Source organism: Centroberyx gerrardi, chromosome 21, assembly GCF_048128805.1.
Source record: "Centroberyx gerrardi isolate f3 chromosome 21, fCenGer3.hap1.cur.20231027, whole genome shotgun sequence".
Classification (NCBI taxonomy): domain Eukaryota; kingdom Metazoa; phylum Chordata; class Actinopteri; order Beryciformes; family Berycidae; genus Centroberyx; species Centroberyx gerrardi.
In genome coordinates, this window is record NC_136017.1 from 18,139,415 (window position 1) to 18,160,578 (window position 21,164).

Sequence of the window (21,164 nt, forward strand, 5' to 3'; positions counted from 1 at the left end):
GTGAAATACAATAGCAACACAATACTTGACATGCCATTTGATGTTGTGGAGATGTGGACTGGACTGGCATAGAAACCAATGCTGTGAGAACCTACATAGCGGGTTTGGATATTCTGACTGAAACTGTTTTTGCCCTCGCCAGCTCGAATAATACGATTGGAAACTGGATTTTAGTTGGATAGACCTATAAGAGCATCTCCTGCTGAAGCTACTGATTGTTCTGCATTTATAAGCATTAAAATCAAAGTCTCATAGAGGTAATAAAACAAACATGTATAGATGTTGGTTACCAAGTCAAAAACAGTAGGTGTCTCTGTTCTCTGATCCGCCTTGTGTGATTGGTCCATCACCATCTAAGTGGCTTCCTGTGGTTTTAGAGGATTAAAACATCGGGAATGTCTCATCGCAGGATCATTTGCATCATGTTCATTCTCTGTGTAGCTGGCATGTTGTCCTGACTGCAGAGCATGTTCCCTTCAATCGTAAAATAGAACCCTAGTGTAATCAAGTTGATGTTTTTAGGACAATATAGGGCACACATTTCTCCAACAAAAAAAAAAAAAAAAAAAGATGGCCCAAATTGCCGATGAATGATATCCCTGGAACCCTGAGGTTTGTAACTCAATACACTGAAATGGCTTACAAAAAAAAATTGAGTATTGGTTTATGTCATTCAGAAACAAAATTCGAGTTTCAGTGGAATGCATGATACAAAAGAGGAGCCATTAATATGGTTATATTTTCTTATGAATTCAGAATTATCAGTGTTTTAAAAAAGGAAAATTGAGTTGAGTAGACCTATCTATTACCCCAGCTTTGTCCCTCTGGCACTTTGTGTAGTTTTGGACGGATGTCGTGGAGGTGATTCTTTTTGGTACCCATGGGTAGAATGTGGTTTGGAAAGAACTATCTAAAAGTGGTCGTTTTTACCCCCACCTCCCCCACTCCCCCTCAACAAAAAAGGAACATGGACAAGGGTTTATTCACCCAACCGACATGGTGCTTTGACAGGGGGATCTCTCCTGGAGGAAAAAAAAAAAAGTGCCAAAATTTGTATCCTCTAAATCATGTGTTTCCCTGGCGGTGTGTCAGTGTGTTGCTTAGGTTGCTTAGGCTACTTTAATTCTTAATTTGTTACAATCCCCAAAAATTAAATTTATATTTTCTTCCCTGGACTGAAACCGAGAAGAAGTGACCAGGAGAATCACATTTTTAGGGCAAACAAATTTTGGCACAACAGTAAAAGGAGTGAAAGGAGGGATTTGTTCTCTGATCTGCTCTCCGATATCAGATATGTACAATATGAAACAGTGGGAGAATGAGTTTTGCCAGCAGTATTCTTTGGCATGTTTTGAGAGGCGGCGAGGTTACCTGCTCTTCTATTTAGATACCTTCCTCCTGATAAAAATGACGTACTGTAGTGACTGCTGTAGCACCAGATTAAGTTGGTGCCTTACAAACAATGAATGAACCTCGAAAAAACAAAGCACTCAGCAAATAGATAGTGGCTCAAAAAATGATTCATCCCCTTAAATATTTGATGAGCTACAAATTGTTTATTTGGAATTTTTTTTTTTTTTTTTAATGTTTTTTTGAGATCTATGCAGTGTGCTGTTCTATTAAAGTGGAAAGGAAATTCACATTCACAATTCCACATAATAAACGTGCATGGTGAGTGTCTTGAAACACCACAATTGACTGCAACCAAGTTGGGAGCTGGTGCTTTCAAGTACCATATTGTGAGCTTGGCATGATAAGGTTCTGTGTGGGCAGAGTACAGTTATCTTTTTCAAAAGGTTCTTTTAAAAAAATAACACCACACAAGCATCAACTAACATTCATAGATCATGAATATGTGGATAAATATATTTTGCAAGCTCACAATATGTTAAAATACAGATGGTGCACTTTTAGTTTCTTGTCTAATTTTGGGGAAGGGGCACCAGTCTTTATTGTCTTTTTTATTTTATTTTTTTTTAATCTTCAGGAACTAGACTTAGCCAATGTTTGCCCTTGCAGCAGTTCAGCCCAAAACAAATGTCTCAATATACTTTTTTTTTTTGTGTGTATTAATTTAATTCAATACCTTTACGAAAGAAGGTATAAAGAGCTTCCAAGAATTTGTTTTAATAGATCACTTTGCATAGATCTAAAAAAAAAAAAAAAAAATGTCAAAATAACTTTGTAGCATAACAAAGTCTGCAAAAAGTCAAGATAGGTGAGTCGTTTTTGAGCAACTGTTCCTACAGTGTGAATCTGGTAAGGGCACAGATTATTTCAAGAGTCAGTGGATTCCTTTGCCCACATTTGCGTTTTATCTCTTTGTTGTACACTGTTTGTTCATGGACTGAAAAACCAAGACTGCGGAAAAGCAGCGTTACGAGTGCATATGCTATTGTTTACGAGCATGCTTACCTGTCTCATTGTGCCCCATAGCGTAAAAACACCATTGGTTGATTGAAAGGGGAGCCATTTGTCCATTAGAAACAAAACGTTGAGCTGGGCTGCTTGAGACAATCAGAGGGGATTTCCAGACCAGCGTCCCCCAGCTCTCCTCTGCCGGGTTCACATGGGCTCCTAACCCCCGGCCAACGTTTAGGTGAGCTCCTTCACCAGTCCAACAAATGGGACACACACACGCCACATACACGCACGCACACACACACCATTTTCTACCAGGAACGAAGCGACTGAATCCATGAATTGATTTCCATCACCTCCAAGATTAACTTAAGTTGTTGAATTGAAATTTGTCCCCATCCCCGTCCCTGTGAACGCCCCCTTCTCAAAGATAATGAGATGATGAAGTAGTGTAGATAGATCAAAACAAAAAAAAAAAAATGTCACATTCACTGACCTCAGAAAGTGTCCGTCCTGGCTTTCTTTTGCTTTTGTCTTCTAAGAATTCAGTGGCCAAACTTTTGTCTCAAAACTAAGTTTCATTCCGATCTATTTTTATTTCACAACATTGGTTAAATCTCAAGGTGACCACAAAACACATAACTTATAGGGAGAATTTTCTCTGGTAAAAATGTAAAAAAAAAAAAAAGGAAACAAAAGAAGCAAAAGAACAAACATTTATCCCAATAGAAAAGTAATAGATGAATATTTGCTGGTGATTATTTTTATAACAAATACATAAATGTACATAATGTCTTTGAGAGATGCTATTTGCTGTATACTTGTGCTCGCATTGAAATGAAACGACAACCCGTGTGGGACACTTTGAACAACAGCAAGGTCCAGTATACAAAGTTTCAGTAATGTGCAATACAAAACGGCATGCTGTTTTAAAATGAGGAACTTCATGTACTGTACTATGCAACCGCAAACCGTGTACATCGCTTCATGCTGTGGCTTCTCCAGTCGACCTTTTTCCGAGCAGCTTCATCTGGACTTTTAAGGGAATTTTGTGTTTATCTTTTTTTTTCTGTGGAAGATGAAACCTAAACGGCTAATGCGGTATTGCATGCATAATATACCATTCTAATTTATAAAAAGGAATTAAAGAAAAATATATGAAAACAGGAGGTGATTGTGTCAAAGGCAAAACTAGAAGTGACTTCAACGTTTTCTTTTTCAAAATAAAGTCGTTCTAAAGTTGTCTACAGCATTTTTGTCACCATGGTTGTTTTTTGTTTCAAGTGGTTGTTTTTTGCCTCGATTACAGCCAGTTCATGAAAAGTTTTGAGTTTGCTGTTCTACCTAACAACAGAGGTTTGTTCGGAATAAATATAAGAAGGTAGAAGAAATATAAGTTGTCTACATTGAGTGTCTTTATCATTATTGGGCCAATGCCTACAATAAAAACACCAAAGCAATGACCGCTTATCACCATTGGTGTCACCAAAATCAAGAAAAACAAGATTACCACTTTAATAATCTGTTGCACCTAGGGTATTTTTTCGTGCACTAATTATCACAGCTATCACATTTAAATTGGATATTCAGCTACCAGCTGGGATTGCTCAGCAGCAGGTAATGTCAAGGTCATTTACACACAGTTTACATAGACAACCACCGGCTCTATGGTAACTGATTGACCACATGGGGTCAGTGTTTATCAGCGAGCAAACTGGAATGAGCTCACATTTATTTCTGTCTGGGCTTAGGTCAAATTTGGAAATGTTCGCAAATTTCATTTCTTGTCACAACTATCACGAAGAATATATTTGAACAGCTTACGGTTCTCTCTCTATTACAATGAATGTCCTGGTGGATCACTTGAGCAAGTGTTGACTTATAGGGCTGCTCCCTTTTAATCAACTAAGAGGTTTTAGTTGATTAGTCAGTTTTAATAACGTTGATGTATGTGTTCGACCGATATGGGCTGTTGAAGGCCGATGCCAATATTTTTGGAATTATTCTTTTGTGCCAACGTTTAATATCTTTAAATGTGATATTGTTTATGTCAAAGAATTTCCCATCCTTGGTGTGATTGCAAAGTGTCCCTCCATAATCTTTCCTAGGCCCACTTTCTGTACAAACCAGTGTCAAAATCATGCAAGGAAAGAGTAGCTATAATTATATTTACTCCCTTCAAGTGGTGGCTTGTTTCCCTTCTAGTTAAATCCACCAGTATCCATTTTACTGCAGTCAAGCCTGTGGTCCAATTACTTTCAAAATTATTCTGATAAATTCACGTCTAGTTATCATAAACCCATGCAAAATGGAAACTAGTTCATTTTTACCTATTGTTAAAGTGATTTCACACAAGAAAGTAGAGCAATAAGGTAAAGAGAAAGAAAAGAGAGTAAAGTAGTTTATTGTATCCAGCAGAGATCAACTGAAAGCAACAGAAGGCACACATTACACCTAGGGGTAGATATCACACCAGTGCCAGTCATCCTTGTCAAAATTGCCCCCAGGAGAGTCACAAAAAACTTGGGAGAGGCTGAAATTGACGATGCAGTACATTAGCAGGCTAAACTTTGCAGCTTATACAATGTCGAGGAAATGCAGCCTTTTGCAAAAATATATTCATATATAATTATAGACTTTTTCAGCCATTGAAGCTAACAAACTATACAAAAAGCAGAAAACTTATCTTGGTACAATGATTGGTACAGCTGTTTGTAAGAAAGTCCATGCAAGATAGTGTCAGGTCAGCCTGTTAGCTTAATAGTGGCAGTATTACAGAATCAGAGAAAAACCAGTAGCAGTACCTTTGTCATAAAACAGTCATAAGAAAAACGTACAAGTCCATATAGCGACCAAAAATATTAGCTTTGAAAACACAAGAAAAAAGTACACAAAAGACATTTCAATATACATCTTTATAGAAAGACTAAAGCGTCTGGAAAATACAGATGTGTATCCCTTTCAAGCAGTGCAACAACATTACAAAAAAATACATCAATCACTTTGAGGTTGCCAGTAAAGGAGTGCCGTGGCTAGGGGAGAATTTTTGGTGTGAAATACAGATCCCAGAGTTGAAAGACAGGAAGCTGAGAGCAAGAGGGAGGACCTCTCTGAATATTTTAAGCCTCGTCAAAATGCAACACACAGGGTTCCTACACAGGTCTGGAAAGCCTGGGAATGTATGGAAAAAAGAATAAGGTAATTTCCAGATCTTGATCATTTTTGGAAACTGCACAAAAAAAGTTTGGAAAAGTATGGAATTTTGAAATTTCGAAACTGTGTCGGAACCTTGAATCTAGTTTCCAATGCAATGGTTCATAATGGAACAAAGTGGTCTCCAAACCATTTGAACAACCAGTCAGCAGAGCAAAACAAAGTGTGCTACACAGCAATCATCTGTTGTACTACTATACTGGAAATGAGACATGGGGCTAGTTGTGTGCTCTTGCGTGCTCTTGCCTTTGTAAGGCCATGATCTGATAAAAGTATTTTTTTCTCATGTTCAAAGACAATGCTCAGCTGTGAGCATCACAAGTAACAGAGAGAGCAAGAGGTGAAAGGGCGCAAAAAGTGTGACATCATTCTCGTTGCTATGCAGCACAACACAATCACTTGCAAGCTATCTAATTAGCATTAGCTAGCTAACCTGAAGTAACAAAGAGGATAATGTTGTTGAAAATAAAAATGGACATGGGAAATTTAGCGATTGCTCTACTTTGAGGAGCCTGTTCTGAAACAGACGATTTGGGAACATGATGTCCTCCTAGACCAGGGGTCTTGGCCATGGAGGGCCGAGAACGAAAACCTGCCGTCTGCAGGTTTTCGTTCCAACCAAACATTACACCAGGTGATTTCACTGATTAGCACAGCTTCAACCATAGAGGAACTAATCAGTTAAATTGGCTGGTGTAGTGTTTGGTTTGAATGAAAACCTGCTTACTCTCTGCCCGCCATAGCACATGGTTTGAGACTCCCTGTTCTAGGGAGAATGGAGCACCCAGAGTTTCATCATGTCGTCCAAGAGCTCTGCCTAGATAATGCCCGTTTCAAGGGCTATTTTCACCTGACAGTAGAGCAGTTCCACCAGCTTGTGAAACCGAGGATGGTGACATTGACGTAATGTCGGCTAAAGTTGAGACATGTTCAACTCTGAGTCCAGGGCAGCGCCACACTATGTCCAATGTCCAAAATGCCAGGCGCGTAGTTTGGAGGAGATGCGTACCTGCCGCGACCAAATCATTAAAAAAAAGTTCAAAAGAGCGTCCTATGTGATCACGGCCTTATGCAATCACAGCATGAATCCTAATCCCTACCCTCTCCAAGTAAAACTGTGTGTAGCTGCCTTTGTTCTGGGCTATTGAGAGTTCAGCCAGTTTGGGAACCCATTCAACACCAGCAAAGACTGCAAGGGTAAGAAATTGAGGGCAGAGCTATTTGAAAGGCTAGGCATGCTTATTTCATCCGTGACAAATGGAGATCAGAACTACACTCTTCTACCAGAGTGAGTTTAAAGTGGCAGTCCTCCAGATCTTCATTATTAATTTTGTTCCCATCTTTGGTGCTAAGCGCTCATTGCTGTGGTGTTTTTGCACTGCACTTTCCAGAGATTTTCGGTTGATTTTCTGTAGTTGCCGCTCTTTGTCTGTTCAGCCATGGTGGCTATCGCTGCTCATGCTAACTACCCGGTTCTTCTTCTATTTGTTCCAAACAAACCAGAAATGTAAAACGCATCACTTCCTGTGCACCAGAGGATTTTTCCCAGGCAAGAGCTACCCAACATCGGGTGTTTATAACAACAAATGTAAAAGCTTTCATGAACTGAATATAGGTTAAATCACTGTTGCATTATATCAATCAGTGATAGTGCGTGGCAAAAGGGACATTTATTTATATGAAAATGTCGCAGATTATTACTTTAACCAATCCCTCCAACTCAGTTACATATGTGGGTATAAATTTTGGAGATCTCCAACACTGCTCAGCAATTTTGGGCTCCTCCTGATAAATATGTGTCATTCAAAGTCCAATCCCCCAGGATGTTGAGGTTAGTATGGGTAGCTGTCAGGGAAACCCAGTCCCTGGACACATTGCTCCCCTCCATCAGACAGGTAAGGCCCCGCCTCGTCATAGTTTGGTGTGGGGAGACCATCCTCTTCGCTGGCGGGTAGGACAGCATCTGGGTCGCCCTTCAGGCTTGGCCTCTGGTTGTCTGGGAAAGCCATGGAGAATAGCGCCTCGGGGTCGCATACAAACTTGTAGACGTACCTTTCCCCAGCCACCTGTCAAAGAAGCCAATCAGAGGAGAGAGGAACATGTTAACCAGGGTCCCTAGATTCTAGATAGGCCTATGATGTGATCCAAAAAAGGGTTCGGACAATATGGGTTTTTTAAGGCTGATACAGATATTTTGAACTGAAGCTGCTAAAAGACAACATTTTGTGCTGATATTCAATACCTTTAAATTTGACCACCTTCATGCCAAAAAAATTCATGCATACTTGTGTGGAATCGGATCAAAATGTCTCATTAGAATCAGTTAGAACCAGTGTAGTATTGATCAATTCTACAATAAATATGTAATCAATCAATCTGCATCATATCAGAGGTGGACAACACTGACTGGGTCGGATCTGATTTATTAATAAAAGGCCAAAATCGCCACATATCGGTCTAATCCTAATTTGAACTGATTATAGAGAGGATGCAATTTAAAAACAAACAACAAAAAAACATCAATATAAAATCAAACTAATCCCTCAAGCAAAATACCTCTATTGCTGCGCCATAAATGTGTACATACAGATAAGAATAAGGGGAATGAGAATTGGAACGTGACCTGCCTTTACCTTCTGCATGATGCCCTTCTCGTAGTAGTATCGCAGTGAGCGGCTCAGCTTGTCGTAGTTCATGGCAGGTCGGTTCTTCTGCATCCCCCAGCGCCGAGCCACCTGGAAACAACGAAAGAGATATTACTAAATATTGCATATCAGCCTGAATTTTAATTTTGGTCTGGATATAATGGCAAGATGATATATAGGTCTAACCCTAGTTATAAACATCCCTATGGGCTTCGATGATGACTGACCTCCTCGGGCTCAATGAGTTTAAACTCCATGTTGCGTCCGGTCCAGGCGATGAAGTGTCCGTTGGCCGGATTGTCCAGCAATGTGACCAGGAACTGCCACAGCTGCAGGGAGCCACGCCGCTGGTAAGGCGGACCCTCCTGCTTAACTTTACCTAGTTAGGAACAGTCAGATTGGTGGTGTGGGTCAATGAATTAACATACGCCCAATGTCCACCAGATCCAGCACGGAAGCGGAACGGCCGGGGCACAGGATAAATATATTGAATATTGGCACAAAACAGGTTATCAACAGCCTTCAAAAACCAACATAGTTTTTAAGCTCAAACTCTACTTTCAAGTCCACAAATGGCTGATCGTTGATGTCTCTGGGCTTCATAGACATGGATTAAACCTATACCAACACTAAAATCCTCTTCAATTTGAAAACGTCCAATGGTATTTTGTTTTCATTTCAGACTAAGCTTGTTTCCTATCACTAAACTTTACCTTCAAGTCTTTCTGGCACGACGCAGGTGTCGTCGTAGTACAAGTGGGGCTCTCCATCATGAACAAATCCTGCAGGGCCAATGAAAAATTGGGTTAGAAAAGTTAAAGTGTTCACTTTACTTAGAAACTGCTGGCTCACACAATGGCACAATAAAGAAAAATCGATTTCAAAGCCAATACAAACACTCACCATCATTGTTATTCTGGTAGAAGATTGACGACTTCCCAAATGATGACTGGCAGGTTTGTACCTCTGTAAGATAAAAGACCAAAAGGTGTCAATGGTTTCCATTGTAAGACTTTAGTTAGGTCATTTTGCTTCCATAAAACACACACACACACACACACACACACACACACACACACACACACTTTGGCTAGCTAAGCAACGTTAATAGGATTGACTACTACATTAATGACCTGGCTTGTAGAAAGTGGTGCTAGAGAGATATGCAACATAAGCATCCCACAGTACACTGCTTAAAAACCATATTACTTCTACCAGGGATGTGATCAGAACAGCACTAGAGGGAGGAACTAGTTCTATTAGAAATGAATGGGAGGGGGCGTCCTGGTGGCTCAGTGGTCTAAGGTGCATACCATGTAACCGCGACATCCTCGGTTCGAATGGACCTTTGACGCATTTCATCCCTCTCTCTCTACCCCAATCTTTCCTCTCTCTCCACTTTCAACTCTCTAATAAAGGCAAAAAAATGCCAGAAAAAGAACCTTAACTTTAATTGACTTTGGAATAGTAGCATGTAAACATATCAAATAATGCACAAACCTGAGTCAAAGCCGAAGTCTCTTGGCTCTTGTTTGATGGACAGAGGGTGGAATGAGGTGGTCTGGGGTTGGGGAGGAACCATACCGGGTACCCCCTGCTCTGGGTAGCGTGGGTCCACCAGCTCCTGCTTGAAACCCTGGGGGGGGCGGGGCACCAGGGGCTCTGAGAGGTGGCGCTGGTACAGGGGTCGGCCGTCGCGGATTGGAGGGTTGTACGGTGTCCTGGCCGTATTCTCTGGAGCGAGGAACGACAAGCAGGGCTCCGACAGCTGCCGATGAAACCTGAGGTGTAGAGGAATGGCAGGGAGGAGGTTAACACTAGGGTTCGACCAAAATGGGTTTTTGATATTTTTTGGGTTGAAGCTGCCAGCAGCCCATATTTTCTGCGTGTATTCAATATATTTATATTTCCCAATTTTTGTGGCAAAAAAAATCTAGACCATGAGACACTAAAACGCTCCCTTGAAATGCAGGATAGTAATAATGAAAATGCTGCATTAAAATCAAATCCGGTTAACAGCTTCCCATAGAAAATCAACGTAGTATTGATCAATTCTACATTTATACAATAGTAAATATGCAATCATACAAACTGCATCATAGCCATCACATTAGATGTGGACAACACTGACATCTGATTTTTAATGTAAGACCAATGTCGGCCCCATATATCGGTCTAACTTGGTTAATATTTAGAAACATAGTGACAAAAAATTATTGACAAAATGGCTTGTAAAATCTCAACACAATCGCAACATGAACCATTTTTTTCCTTCTTGAAAATAGTAATTCTTGAGCAGCTTTTTCGTTTGGGTATGTGAGAATGCCCTAAACGAACTCTGGAGTGTTTACCCGCCTGGTATAATTCGTTTGGGTAGGTGAGATCGTCCTAATCAAACTCTGGATGTCGGTCACAAGGCCAAAACCAGGTGTGATGCCAGTCAGTTAAGGCATTACTTCAGGGAAAGTAGCAGCGTCAGGACCAGTCAAACAATGAGTATGTGATCTTAAACATTGTGTACATGGTATTTAAGGGTGCGATCACACATACAGTTGGCTTTCTTTGGTTCAAACCATAGTGGAAAAGTTTAAATTGTTGCATTTGGTTTGTTTGGTTCACACTGCCCAAATACAAGTAAACCAAAGCGTATAAACAAAGGTCACATGACTCACAAGTAGCTCGTTTCTTGGTTTTGGTTACCCATCATCCTGCCAGGTTAGAGATTTTGGTGTCAGGGGGAGTCAAAACAAATCTGATTCCAGTCCCTGTAGCTTTAGCAAAGCATGATGGACTTGTCTGTGCTCTTTGCCGCAATTGACCCTCTCTGGTGTTCATACCAGTTAAGAACACATGAGGAAACAAACTGAATATGAGCATCAGTCCAGACTGCAATTTGCCCTCGGTTAATTTTGTTATGCTAGACTTTCCAAGCATGAGGATGCAGGCTATCAGATGTCAACATCCGTCTCCTTATACCCATGACCCCTTGCATTTTTGGGTCGTTTACTGCAGTTGGTTCGGATTATGTTCTCACTCCTAATGAACCACACCTCAGTTCTCTTGAAAGAGGACTGACACTCACATTTTCAGGCATTTCGATGCAGTTATTTGGTACCACCCGAGCAGCACGAAACAACTAAATGCTGCAGAGTTCAAATAAACCTATCAGAACGTATTCGGAGTGAACGCGCCTTAAGAGTCTCCTTGGTCTTATGGGTTCATAATACGCTCTTGTCTTGAAGTAAAAAGAACACTTTACCTCAGTCATCCATGATCGTTGTACTTAGCAAATGTTAATGATGTCTTTAGGGTACCTTCTATTCTAGGACATCCTAACTAGCCCCTAGACAACAAATGATCCTACAGTTTATAATGGCCATCACATCTTTAATAGGACTCTGCTCTCTTTGGTATAATACTACATTCATAACCATCTGGGAATAACCATGGGAACAACTTGATTTAAAAGCAACAACTTGAAAGTGTTCGTGTTCAAACTCATTTGACGCCAAGACGCCATGATTGTTTTCTGTATAGACTTTGGCTGCTCCTGATCAGCTTTTTCACACTTAACACACATGCTTAGTTAGGAAGCATTTGAATTCATGTTCTACAGCAAACCAAACATTCCAGTGTCAACCATGAACCAAAAATCCAGTCCAAAAGTAGTTGTGTCCAAGGCATTTTAAGAGTTGTGATCACAAAATGACTTCAGAAAGTTGGAGAAATCGGTATTTATAGTATTTAAAGTAGTATTTACCATCTGAAGGCTGATGTGAACAGTACTTTCGAGTAGTATTTACCATCTGAAATCTTAGGGGAACAATATTTTCCAGTAGTATTGACCATCTGAAAGCTGACGTGAAGAGTACTTTCCAGTAGTAGCTCGAATCTACTTTGTTTCCGATGGGTCATGAATGCAGCATTACCTGGCCCTTGAACCCCACCCCGGATGGTTTCCAACCCAACTCACCTTTGTTCTGTGCTGAAAGAGCCATTGGGGCATCTGCTGGGGGGGCGGGGCACCGCAAAATGCTGGCTTTGGCTGGCCTGTGGAAGGGTGTGGTGATGGGAGGGGCTGGGGGGGCAGTTATTGGTCAGCTGGGGGGCAGAGGGTGGCAACTGCCTCTGTAAAGGGTGAGGTCCAGCAGGATGGGTGGAACCACATGGTAATGCCGACGTGGAGGCTGGAGTCGGTGGTTTGATCCCAACTGGCTTGCTGTCATAGGCACTGGGTAGAGAAGAGTTAAGGAGATGAAATTGTGCAGAAATTGTGTCGTTGCGTTGTTGTGTCAATACTCAAACATTAAAATTTGACCATTTTCATGCCAAAAAATCCCAATTATTCAGCATTTCCCCCAGAATTTTATTGTCAGGGTGGAAAAGCCTCTGAAACAGCATTTTGACTGTCATGGGACACTAAAACTCTCCACTGAAACTGAGGATGATGACAATAACAACACAGATTCATGCATACTTTTGGAATCTGATCACAATGTCTCATTAGAATCAATTCAGGTTAAGGGCTTCCCATAGACAACCATTGTAGTATTAATCAATTATACAATAAATATGTAATCAATTAAACTGCATCATAATCCATCATATCATAGGTGGGTGACACTGACTGGCTGATATCTAATTTAAGGACAATATCGGCCCCATATATCGGTCTAACACGAATACATACCTGTAACTATAAAGGCACTTGTATGGTGTTCTGCAGGGAGACAAGTCTTTGGACGGACTGGGTTCTCGCTTCACTTTACTGACACACTGTCCATGAAGTATCACTGCAAAACACACACACAGTGAACAATTTTGTTTCAGCAAAATGGAGAGAAGCAAAGCAGTACACATGAACAAATGCACCAATGAACACACAGAGCTGTGCTGTCAAAGAGGTGGCCCCAAGCAATTAACAAACAAATACTACTGTCAGAAAAAAATTGCAATTCCTGGAAAGAAGTAAGCAGCCTCTTAGTTTCCTGGTGAGTAACACCAAGAGCAATTGCTTACTTTCTCTTGTCCATTGTTATTTTCAGCGATATTCTCCTTTGTTACTTCAGGTTAGCTTGCTCATGCTAATTATAAAGCTTGCAAGTTGTTGTATAACTTTGCGTTGTATAGCAACGAGAATGATGTAACGTTCTTTGTGCCCTTTGACCTCTCGCTCTCTCTGTTACTAGCGACGTTCACCGCTAAGACTCCTACATGAGTATGGCCTCAGCTGGAAAAGCACCATTTTCTGTAACAAGATTCTCATCGGCATAATGCCATGATGACATACTATTGGTAATGTTTCAATACACAATGCAGCTGCTGTTTAGCACCGATTTGTCAACTGCTTTATACTGAGAGTCACTTTATTGAGGCAGCTATCAAGCAGCAATAAACAGAGACGTCTTTGTGAGCCTCCTGAATAGAACACCAAACGTACCAATATTTCCCCACCTCCTCCCTTATCTGATCTTGTTAGGGTACAGTTAGGCCTGGTAGGAAGTCATTTTATAACACACACAGCCTCATTTCCTGGGCCACATCAACTGCCATCATTTAGTTGGCGCTTAACCTTTACATGACCAGCTGAAGTTACAGGGACTGGAATCTGATTTGACACCCCCCCTTCTCGCCAAAATCTCTAAGCTGGCAGGATGACAGTTTACACAAAATACTGTCCAAAAAACAAGCTACTTGTGAGTCCATGTGACTTTAGTTTACAAGCAGTGTGAACTTAAACGAACCAAATACAAAAATGCAACAAAGTGAACTATTCCACAATGGTTCAAACCAAAAGAAAACAAACTGTAGGTGTGATCGCACCCTTAGTGGTTCCATCGGCAAAGACATCTGCTTGTTATGGTGAAACAGAGTCGTCTTTTCAGCGCTCTCGTGTTCAGAAACAATGTCGTCTTTGGGAAATGGAGGCATAAATAAAGAATGTGTGTAATTCCGCTTAGCGTTGATTCACTGTTGCAGGACTCTTACCACCTCCATAAATATTACAGGAGAAGCTGGTACTCACAGTTATCAGACTGGAAATCTGGGACAAACTGCTCGTCATCAGGAACCTGGGCTGCAAGAGGGGAAAGGAGAAAATTAAAAGGAGTCTTCTAATCAAAACATGCCTCCTACTTAAAGGAATACTACTCCCCTTTGGATCTTCTTATACTGTTATATATGATCAATCTGTCTTTTTTTGGCTAGTTATCCACAGAAAGAAGAAAAATACAACAAACCATAGACCCAGAAATGCAACATACAGTACATCACCAATAGCTGTTTTGTAACAGTGTTAAAGTGTTTCTTTTCCTTTAACATGATTTAAGTTTCTCCAATGCTTGCAGTACTCACCTTCTGCAATCCATATTTCCTGGAGCTGGCTGAGATCTTGAAAGAGCTCTGCAAAATGGAGAACAACTACAATTTATTCTTTGTATTACTCCATGTAAACAATACAGGCTGCATGTTTCATATACTATAAATATATTTTAGGGTTCAACCAATACTTTTGTATAGCTGATATCTTGTGCCCTTATTCAATATTTTTTAAATGTGATTATTTTCATGCCAAAAAATATTCAAACGTATTCAGTGTTTCCCCCTCAGAATTTTCTTCTTGTGGAAAAGCCTCTGAAATAGCATTTAGACACTAAAACTCTCCATTGAAATAAGAAAATAATAAGATGAATAACATATTGATGCATGCTTGTGTGGAATCCAATGAAAACATCTTATTAGAATCAATTCAGGTTAAGGGCTTCCCATTGACAATCAGTGTGGTTTTGATAAACTCTACAATAAATATGTAATCAAACTGCATCATATCAATCATATCGTTAATATCTGATTTTTAAGCTCAATATCAGCAAACCAATATATCAGTCTTCCTGTAGGCTGTACAGTAAAAGAGTCCAATGGTTATGCATAAATTGCTGAACATGCCACTGGGCTTTTCTCTTGTACAGACAATGAACTCTGCTGACTTCATTATGGTACACCGTCTTACATTTAAGGGCCAACATCCCATAATATGCCTACCTTCTGTGTCCTGAGCCAGCTCTGTGTCCACAAACTTCCTCTTTCTGTCGTTGAGAGATTTGTTCTGCGGTTCCTCTAGGTGAGATTTCTAGAATCACAAGTTGAAAAACAGAATTATTACATGAACAGATTTGTCAATGAACTGAAATCGAATTGTATTCATTTCAAGGAAGTGATCTTTCATGCTTTTGCAGGATGTCATTTTCTGGACAATCAACTCCTGCCTCAGCTCTGATGGGAGTTTCCCGTTTCCTTGCCTTTTTCAATTGTTTTGGTGCTCCTGATCACATCCTTGTTTAATCCGTGAAATAATTTGACATTCTGCTGAGGCAGACAGTGAAAAAACGTTTCAAACTCACACTCCGTGGCACCAGGAAAGGGACTTGCTGGTCGTAAAAGCCGTCCATGCTGCAGGAGTCTTCACTCTCTCTGTAATACAGCAGAGGTGGGAGGGAAGGAAGAGGGGTTGGGGAAACCAATGGTCAGACAATGGGAGATGCTTGTTCTGAGGTTTGACTCATATTGAATATCAGCACAAAATATCAGTATCTTTAAAGCTGTGCTAGGCAAGTAAAAAATCCAACTGTCTTATCAGCCTAAATGAGCACTTTTCTCACTTTTTATCTTTTGACTCTTGTAAATTTGACCATTTACATGCCTAAAAAATCCCCCCAAAATACAAATAGGCTATTCGGCGTTTCCCCCAGAAGAAGAGTGGAAAAGCCTCTGAAACAGCATTTAGACCATCATGGGACACTAAAACTCTCGACTGAAACCCAGACTAATGAAATTCTTTTAAGTGTGTTAGCAGCTCCTTAACATTCAGGAAAATAATGTTAAAACAACACTGACAGACAAAATGTCAGACCAATTTTCCATCCATGGGAAAATTAACTACATGTTTTTGTGTGGAAATTTGTAATTATTGAACATGTACTAGCCTCTACTAGTTTTCACTGTTGGATGTTTTCCTTTTTTTCTGCGATCAAACTCCATTGCAGCTGCCTCGGAAATATCTCAACGCCTACGTCTGACCAGTTATCCACAGGAATAAGAAAAATACAACACCAACAAACAAAATGGACGCAGAAATGCAAGGTACATCACCAATTACAAATTGTTAACAGTGTTTTAAGTTGTCACATGCAGTTCTCCAATAATATGGTCAGTCACAAGGTCAGTATCGGCAAATATATTGGTCTCACCCTCGTCTTTCTGTGGAGAAACCAGAGAAGAGCCACGCAGCAAGGCAGTAAGATCTAGTCACCTGTTAGGCTACTCGGCATCAACACCGCCTGCCTTCTCCATCCATCTGACCATCCTTCCTTTCATGCGTCTTGGTGTGTTTGTGTTTTTCTAACCCCCATGCTCCTCTGGGAGGGTTTACAGTGACTGTAAAAGCCCTGTTGTCAATGAGGGCCTTATGTAAGCTCCTGTAAGTCAGCTCTGACAGGAATACAGCCTGCAAGGCAACGAGTTCTCGAAGACGTCTTCACCAGCTTGATTCAAAGTTATGATCGATCCAATCAAGACTTTGATCATGTTAAACTGGCTGTCTGTATAAGAAGGGAGTCTATTTTGTCTGGTCTGTAACAGGCAGCATAATAACCTGCTGTAGCTTTATCAGGGATGCAGTGGAGCTTAAATCTATCTAAACCCAGTTTCCTATAGTTTACCACCTTTTTAGGCCCGATATCAATCTTAATGAGTTAAATTCATAGTATACTTCATAGTCAGAGGTGGAAAGTACATTTACTCAAGTACTGTACTTCAGTACAATTTTGAGGTACTGCACTTTACTTGAGTATTTCCATTTTGTGAGACTTTACACTTTTACTTATTATTTCAGAGTGAGATATTGTACTTTTACTCCACTACATCTGATGGCAGTAGTTACTACTTTGCAGAATAAGGTTTTACATGCAAAACATACGATAAGCTCATAAAATGTGATGCATTGTTATAGTTTAAACTCCCCAACAGCATATGGAGCAGTTAGACCGAGAACATTAAAATACTTCTTACAGGTTAATGTATCAATAATTTAACACTCTGAAAGAATGAGTACTTTTACTTTTCATACTTTAGTAAATATTACTGCTAATAGGCTACTTCTATACTTTTACTTAAGTAAACTTTTACTTTTAATCAAGTGTTTTCCCATGATGGTATTGTTACTTTTACTTGAGTAACTGTGAGTTACTATGCGGGACACTCATCAAACCACTGTAACTCATCCTCAGCAAAATAATTTTAGACTTGTGAGATTTAATTCAAGTTACATACCCCAAATTGAGGTTCACTGCAGTGTGGAGGCCAAATACTTCGGCCAAGTGCGCCAGTACAATGTAAAAACGAAGAGATTCGGTTTCAGGAAAGTTCCCAAAAAAATACATTTGGTGTTCTTTTACGGACAGTTTCCAAACTGTACAACACGCCCTCCCTCCCTCCCCCATAGGGCCTCTTAGCACCGATATGTCTCGTAGGCTACTCTCTATCACGCCAAACTCCATTCAAAAATCAGTCATTAATTAACGCTACCTCTCTCATCGGCAAGCGCACACACTTCGTACGCGATGTCTTAAGACCGTCGGTAGGCTCTTCTCATATATTCGGCATAGAGACTATCCACCAAGAAGCACTTTATTTCAAGAAATTGACAACTTTTACCACTGGTTCACGCTGCTCGCTAACGCCAACCACGGTGTGTTTTGATGGAAGAAGGTTGTGGGAATAAAAGTTGATATTTTATTTAAGTGCTGCTTGGTGTAGGCTATTGCATGTAACGTTATCCCGATTCGAAGAGTGGCTCGTAGCTAGTCGAAAAAGGTCTTAAGTCATGTTCTACGTACTTCTGTCAGTAAGTGAGGCAACATTAGACTGACAGATGTTTCAATAGTTTGGCATACCGTTTCCTCAATACAAGAGAGAACGGCATGTATCCAGACTATGGGGCCGCCTTGTTTTTCTCAATGAAGTGAAATTGGATCCTCGCTGGAGAAGGGAGGGAAGGGGGGAGCTTCAGCTCACCATTCACAAATTTGCTAGAGACCACAGAGAAAGAATCACGATACGAGCAGGAGATAAAGACCTGCTGCAAACAACACTACTGTTATGGAAACTGACAGATGCAGGAAAATGGACGCCAGAAGAGTCTACTGTACCCTATCATTCTCATAAAATGGCGTTCGCATTTACCCACATCTCCCCCTCACTGCGAGTAACAAATCACAACGCTGCAATCAGTGTTGATACAGTGATTAATCACAGCAAAACAGACCCAAGCATACACCTCTAGGCTTTGTTATAGTGGCCGAAAATTAGTGCAGGACTCACGTTGGCAAGTGAAGTTTCTTGGCAGTGGTAAAACAGAAATTGACGCAGCTTTTCTCCTCTACATTCCCCGCAGCTCCTCGGATAAAACACGACTGTGGATTTTGTCAATGGAAAGGTCTGCTTTCCCCGAAGCGCAAACGGATCCCTGTGTTTCGCTCCCATTGGTTGTTTCACAATGCCATTCAAAGAGTTAGCCAATCCCCGTCAAGACTGCCATTAAGCTCGCCCCTTGTTTTTTATGAATGGCTGCGTTTCATTCATGTCTCTGCAGCTCTCTTAAAGGGCCGAGCACACTGCCTTTTAATGATAGAAGTTTAAAAATTCAAATTATTAAATTATTAATTCAAACTATTAATTGTAAATAAACAAATTCATTTTTAAATTCATTTAAAAACTTAAAACTTCAGTAATGACAATGGTTTAAATTAACAAATTTTAAGTTATTTTGTAATTAGCCTACTGAAATTAAGATTAATTACTGGGGTCACCCTGCCTTAAAGAACTGCTAACCCTAAAATAATTTAATTAGTAATGGTTTTAGTGGGAGTTTTAGTGTCCCATGATGCTCTAAATGCTGTTTCAGAAGCTTTTCCACAACTGAAACACTGAATACTTTTTATATATGAGTAATTTTTTGTTATTTTTTCAGCATGAAAACAGTCAAATCTAAAGATATTTAATATCAGCAGAAAATATCGTCTACCAGCAGCTTCAATACAAAGACATTGGTATCAGCCTTCATAAACCCATATCGCTCCAAGAGTAAATCTTTATGATATCAATTCATATTGGGCTATTAATTTGTATATTATTAGTAAATCATATCATCAAAAATACATAAAATTAAAAACTTAAAATAAATATATTTCTGAAAGTGTAATAAGTTATTTCTAGATTTCTAGTTCATAGTTTACCTTTAGGCCTACTTATTATTTCTAGATATAATTTGGCACAATGGACCTACATGAATATAATTCTCATCTTGAGGATACATGCAGAACAATATTAATATATTAATTTTCTGATTCTCAAACAACCACAGAGCCTAGCCTATATGTCGAATTGAATATGTGTTTAAATAATATTTAATGTAAGGAAGATCTTCTCCTTTCCTGCTATATAAATCAAGGTTGCTTGGTTGAGTGTTTCGTCAGCATTGTTGTGGTGGCCGGCCCTTGCTCCACTATGTATTATGCATGATCTGTATGTTTTATCTCTTTAATAGAGGGAGTGGTTTGCTGTGAGAGAGTGCTTCTCATCTCTTATATCCATTATTCATATAGCGGTATGTCAAAGAGGCCGTATTCCACTCCACGGCTAACCTTTGACCACTTTGATATTTACAGCAGTGTATCAAAGGTATACATTGGTATAAGTAACCCACCTTCTTTTTCTGGGGAATTTAAAGTATATGCCCATCACTGCAATTTTCTCAAACACCAGAACGCAGAGCCAACATCCATCAAATTGTTTTTAATTTTTTTAAAAGTGACACTGACCTGAAAAAATTATTTGCCTTTTTAGCTCATTGCAACTATCATACCAACACCTATATGACAATTTATACCAAAAAAAAAATGACAAAACATTTTTTTCCTTGTATTTTTATATCAAAATCTCATTACTTCCTGGAAAACAGAAAATCTTTAGTGGTGACATCATCGTATTCCAGGAGGCATACATAAAAATTCCAACCAATAAAACCATTGCAGATTCTTGAACAACCTGGCCCCTCCCTTCAAAAAAAACCCCTCGCTTTCTCTCTCTCTAACTGATATCCCATTGGTTTACACTTTTGAGTGATCCCTCCCTGCATTATGTCCCGCTCCAACATCCTGTTTCAACAGGAAATACATCACATCATATTGTGACTTTAAACGCTGGAACACGTGTGAAGATGCATCCCCTGTTTGTAGATTTCTGTCCAAACAATATATTTCTAGATTGTTGGTTAACCAGATTTAATTGTGTATATGTTAGCCTCACATGATATTAGCCATATCGATTTACATATTTGTCAACAGCCTGTCAAATGGGAAGTATTAACAACTTTGAAATGACAACAGGCATGGTAGTAGTGCTAATGAGTTAGCTCCATGCTGCAAGTACCCGGATGGCCCATTTGTACCTGTTATACCTGGTTCCACCGATATGGGTTTTTGAATATACCAATATTTTTTGGTTGAATCTTCCGATAGCATATAGCATAGATATTTTGTGCCCACATTCAATATCTTTAAATCTTACTATTTTAAAGCCAAAAGTTTCCATCATATCAGAGGTGGGCGACATTGACTGGCTGATATGACATTTTTAATAAAAGGCCACTATCAGCAAAATACCTGTCTAACCCTAATACCCACCTCTCTGTCTGGGCATTTAGAATATAACCACCTATCAGCCTGATTACCATGGAAATATTACTGTATATTTACCTCTGCTTGGTAGTATACCCACTTTCCTAACTATTACCACAATATTGCATGTGCAATGTGTAACCTTCTTTGGTCACTAGCAGTTGTTTGGCTGACTGTTAGATGTTTGATTCTCCATATTCTGTTACTACAG

The 21,164-nt window shown here is 39.8% G+C and overlaps 1 protein-coding gene across 2 annotated transcripts; it reads right to left on the minus strand.

Annotated features, from left to right (window-relative positions):
- Positions 1-4,749: 4,749 nt before the first annotated feature.
- Positions 4,750-18,682, minus strand: LOC139925390 (ETS translocation variant 5-like). 2 transcript variants are annotated; one of them, XM_071916739.2, is made up of 13 exons: positions 18,597-18,682; positions 15,620-15,689; positions 15,261-15,348; positions 14,574-14,621; positions 14,245-14,295; positions 12,910-13,012; positions 12,193-12,450; positions 9,720-10,000; positions 9,123-9,185; positions 8,933-9,001; positions 8,447-8,598; positions 8,208-8,309; positions 4,750-7,640 (listed from the first exon to the last, which is right to left on the minus strand). In XM_071916739.2, exons 2-13 carry the CDS (start codon positions 15,665-15,667, stop codon positions 7,407-7,409), a joined length of 1,497 nt encoding a protein of 498 aa, XP_071772840.1. In that variant the 5' UTR covers positions 15,668-15,689; positions 18,597-18,682; the 3' UTR covers positions 4,750-7,406. The 2 variants fall into 2 exon arrangements, with proteins under 2 accessions (XP_071772840.1, XP_071772839.1); XM_071916738.2 differs by having other exon boundaries at positions 8,202-8,309.
- Positions 18,683-21,164: the final 2,482 nt, after the last annotated feature.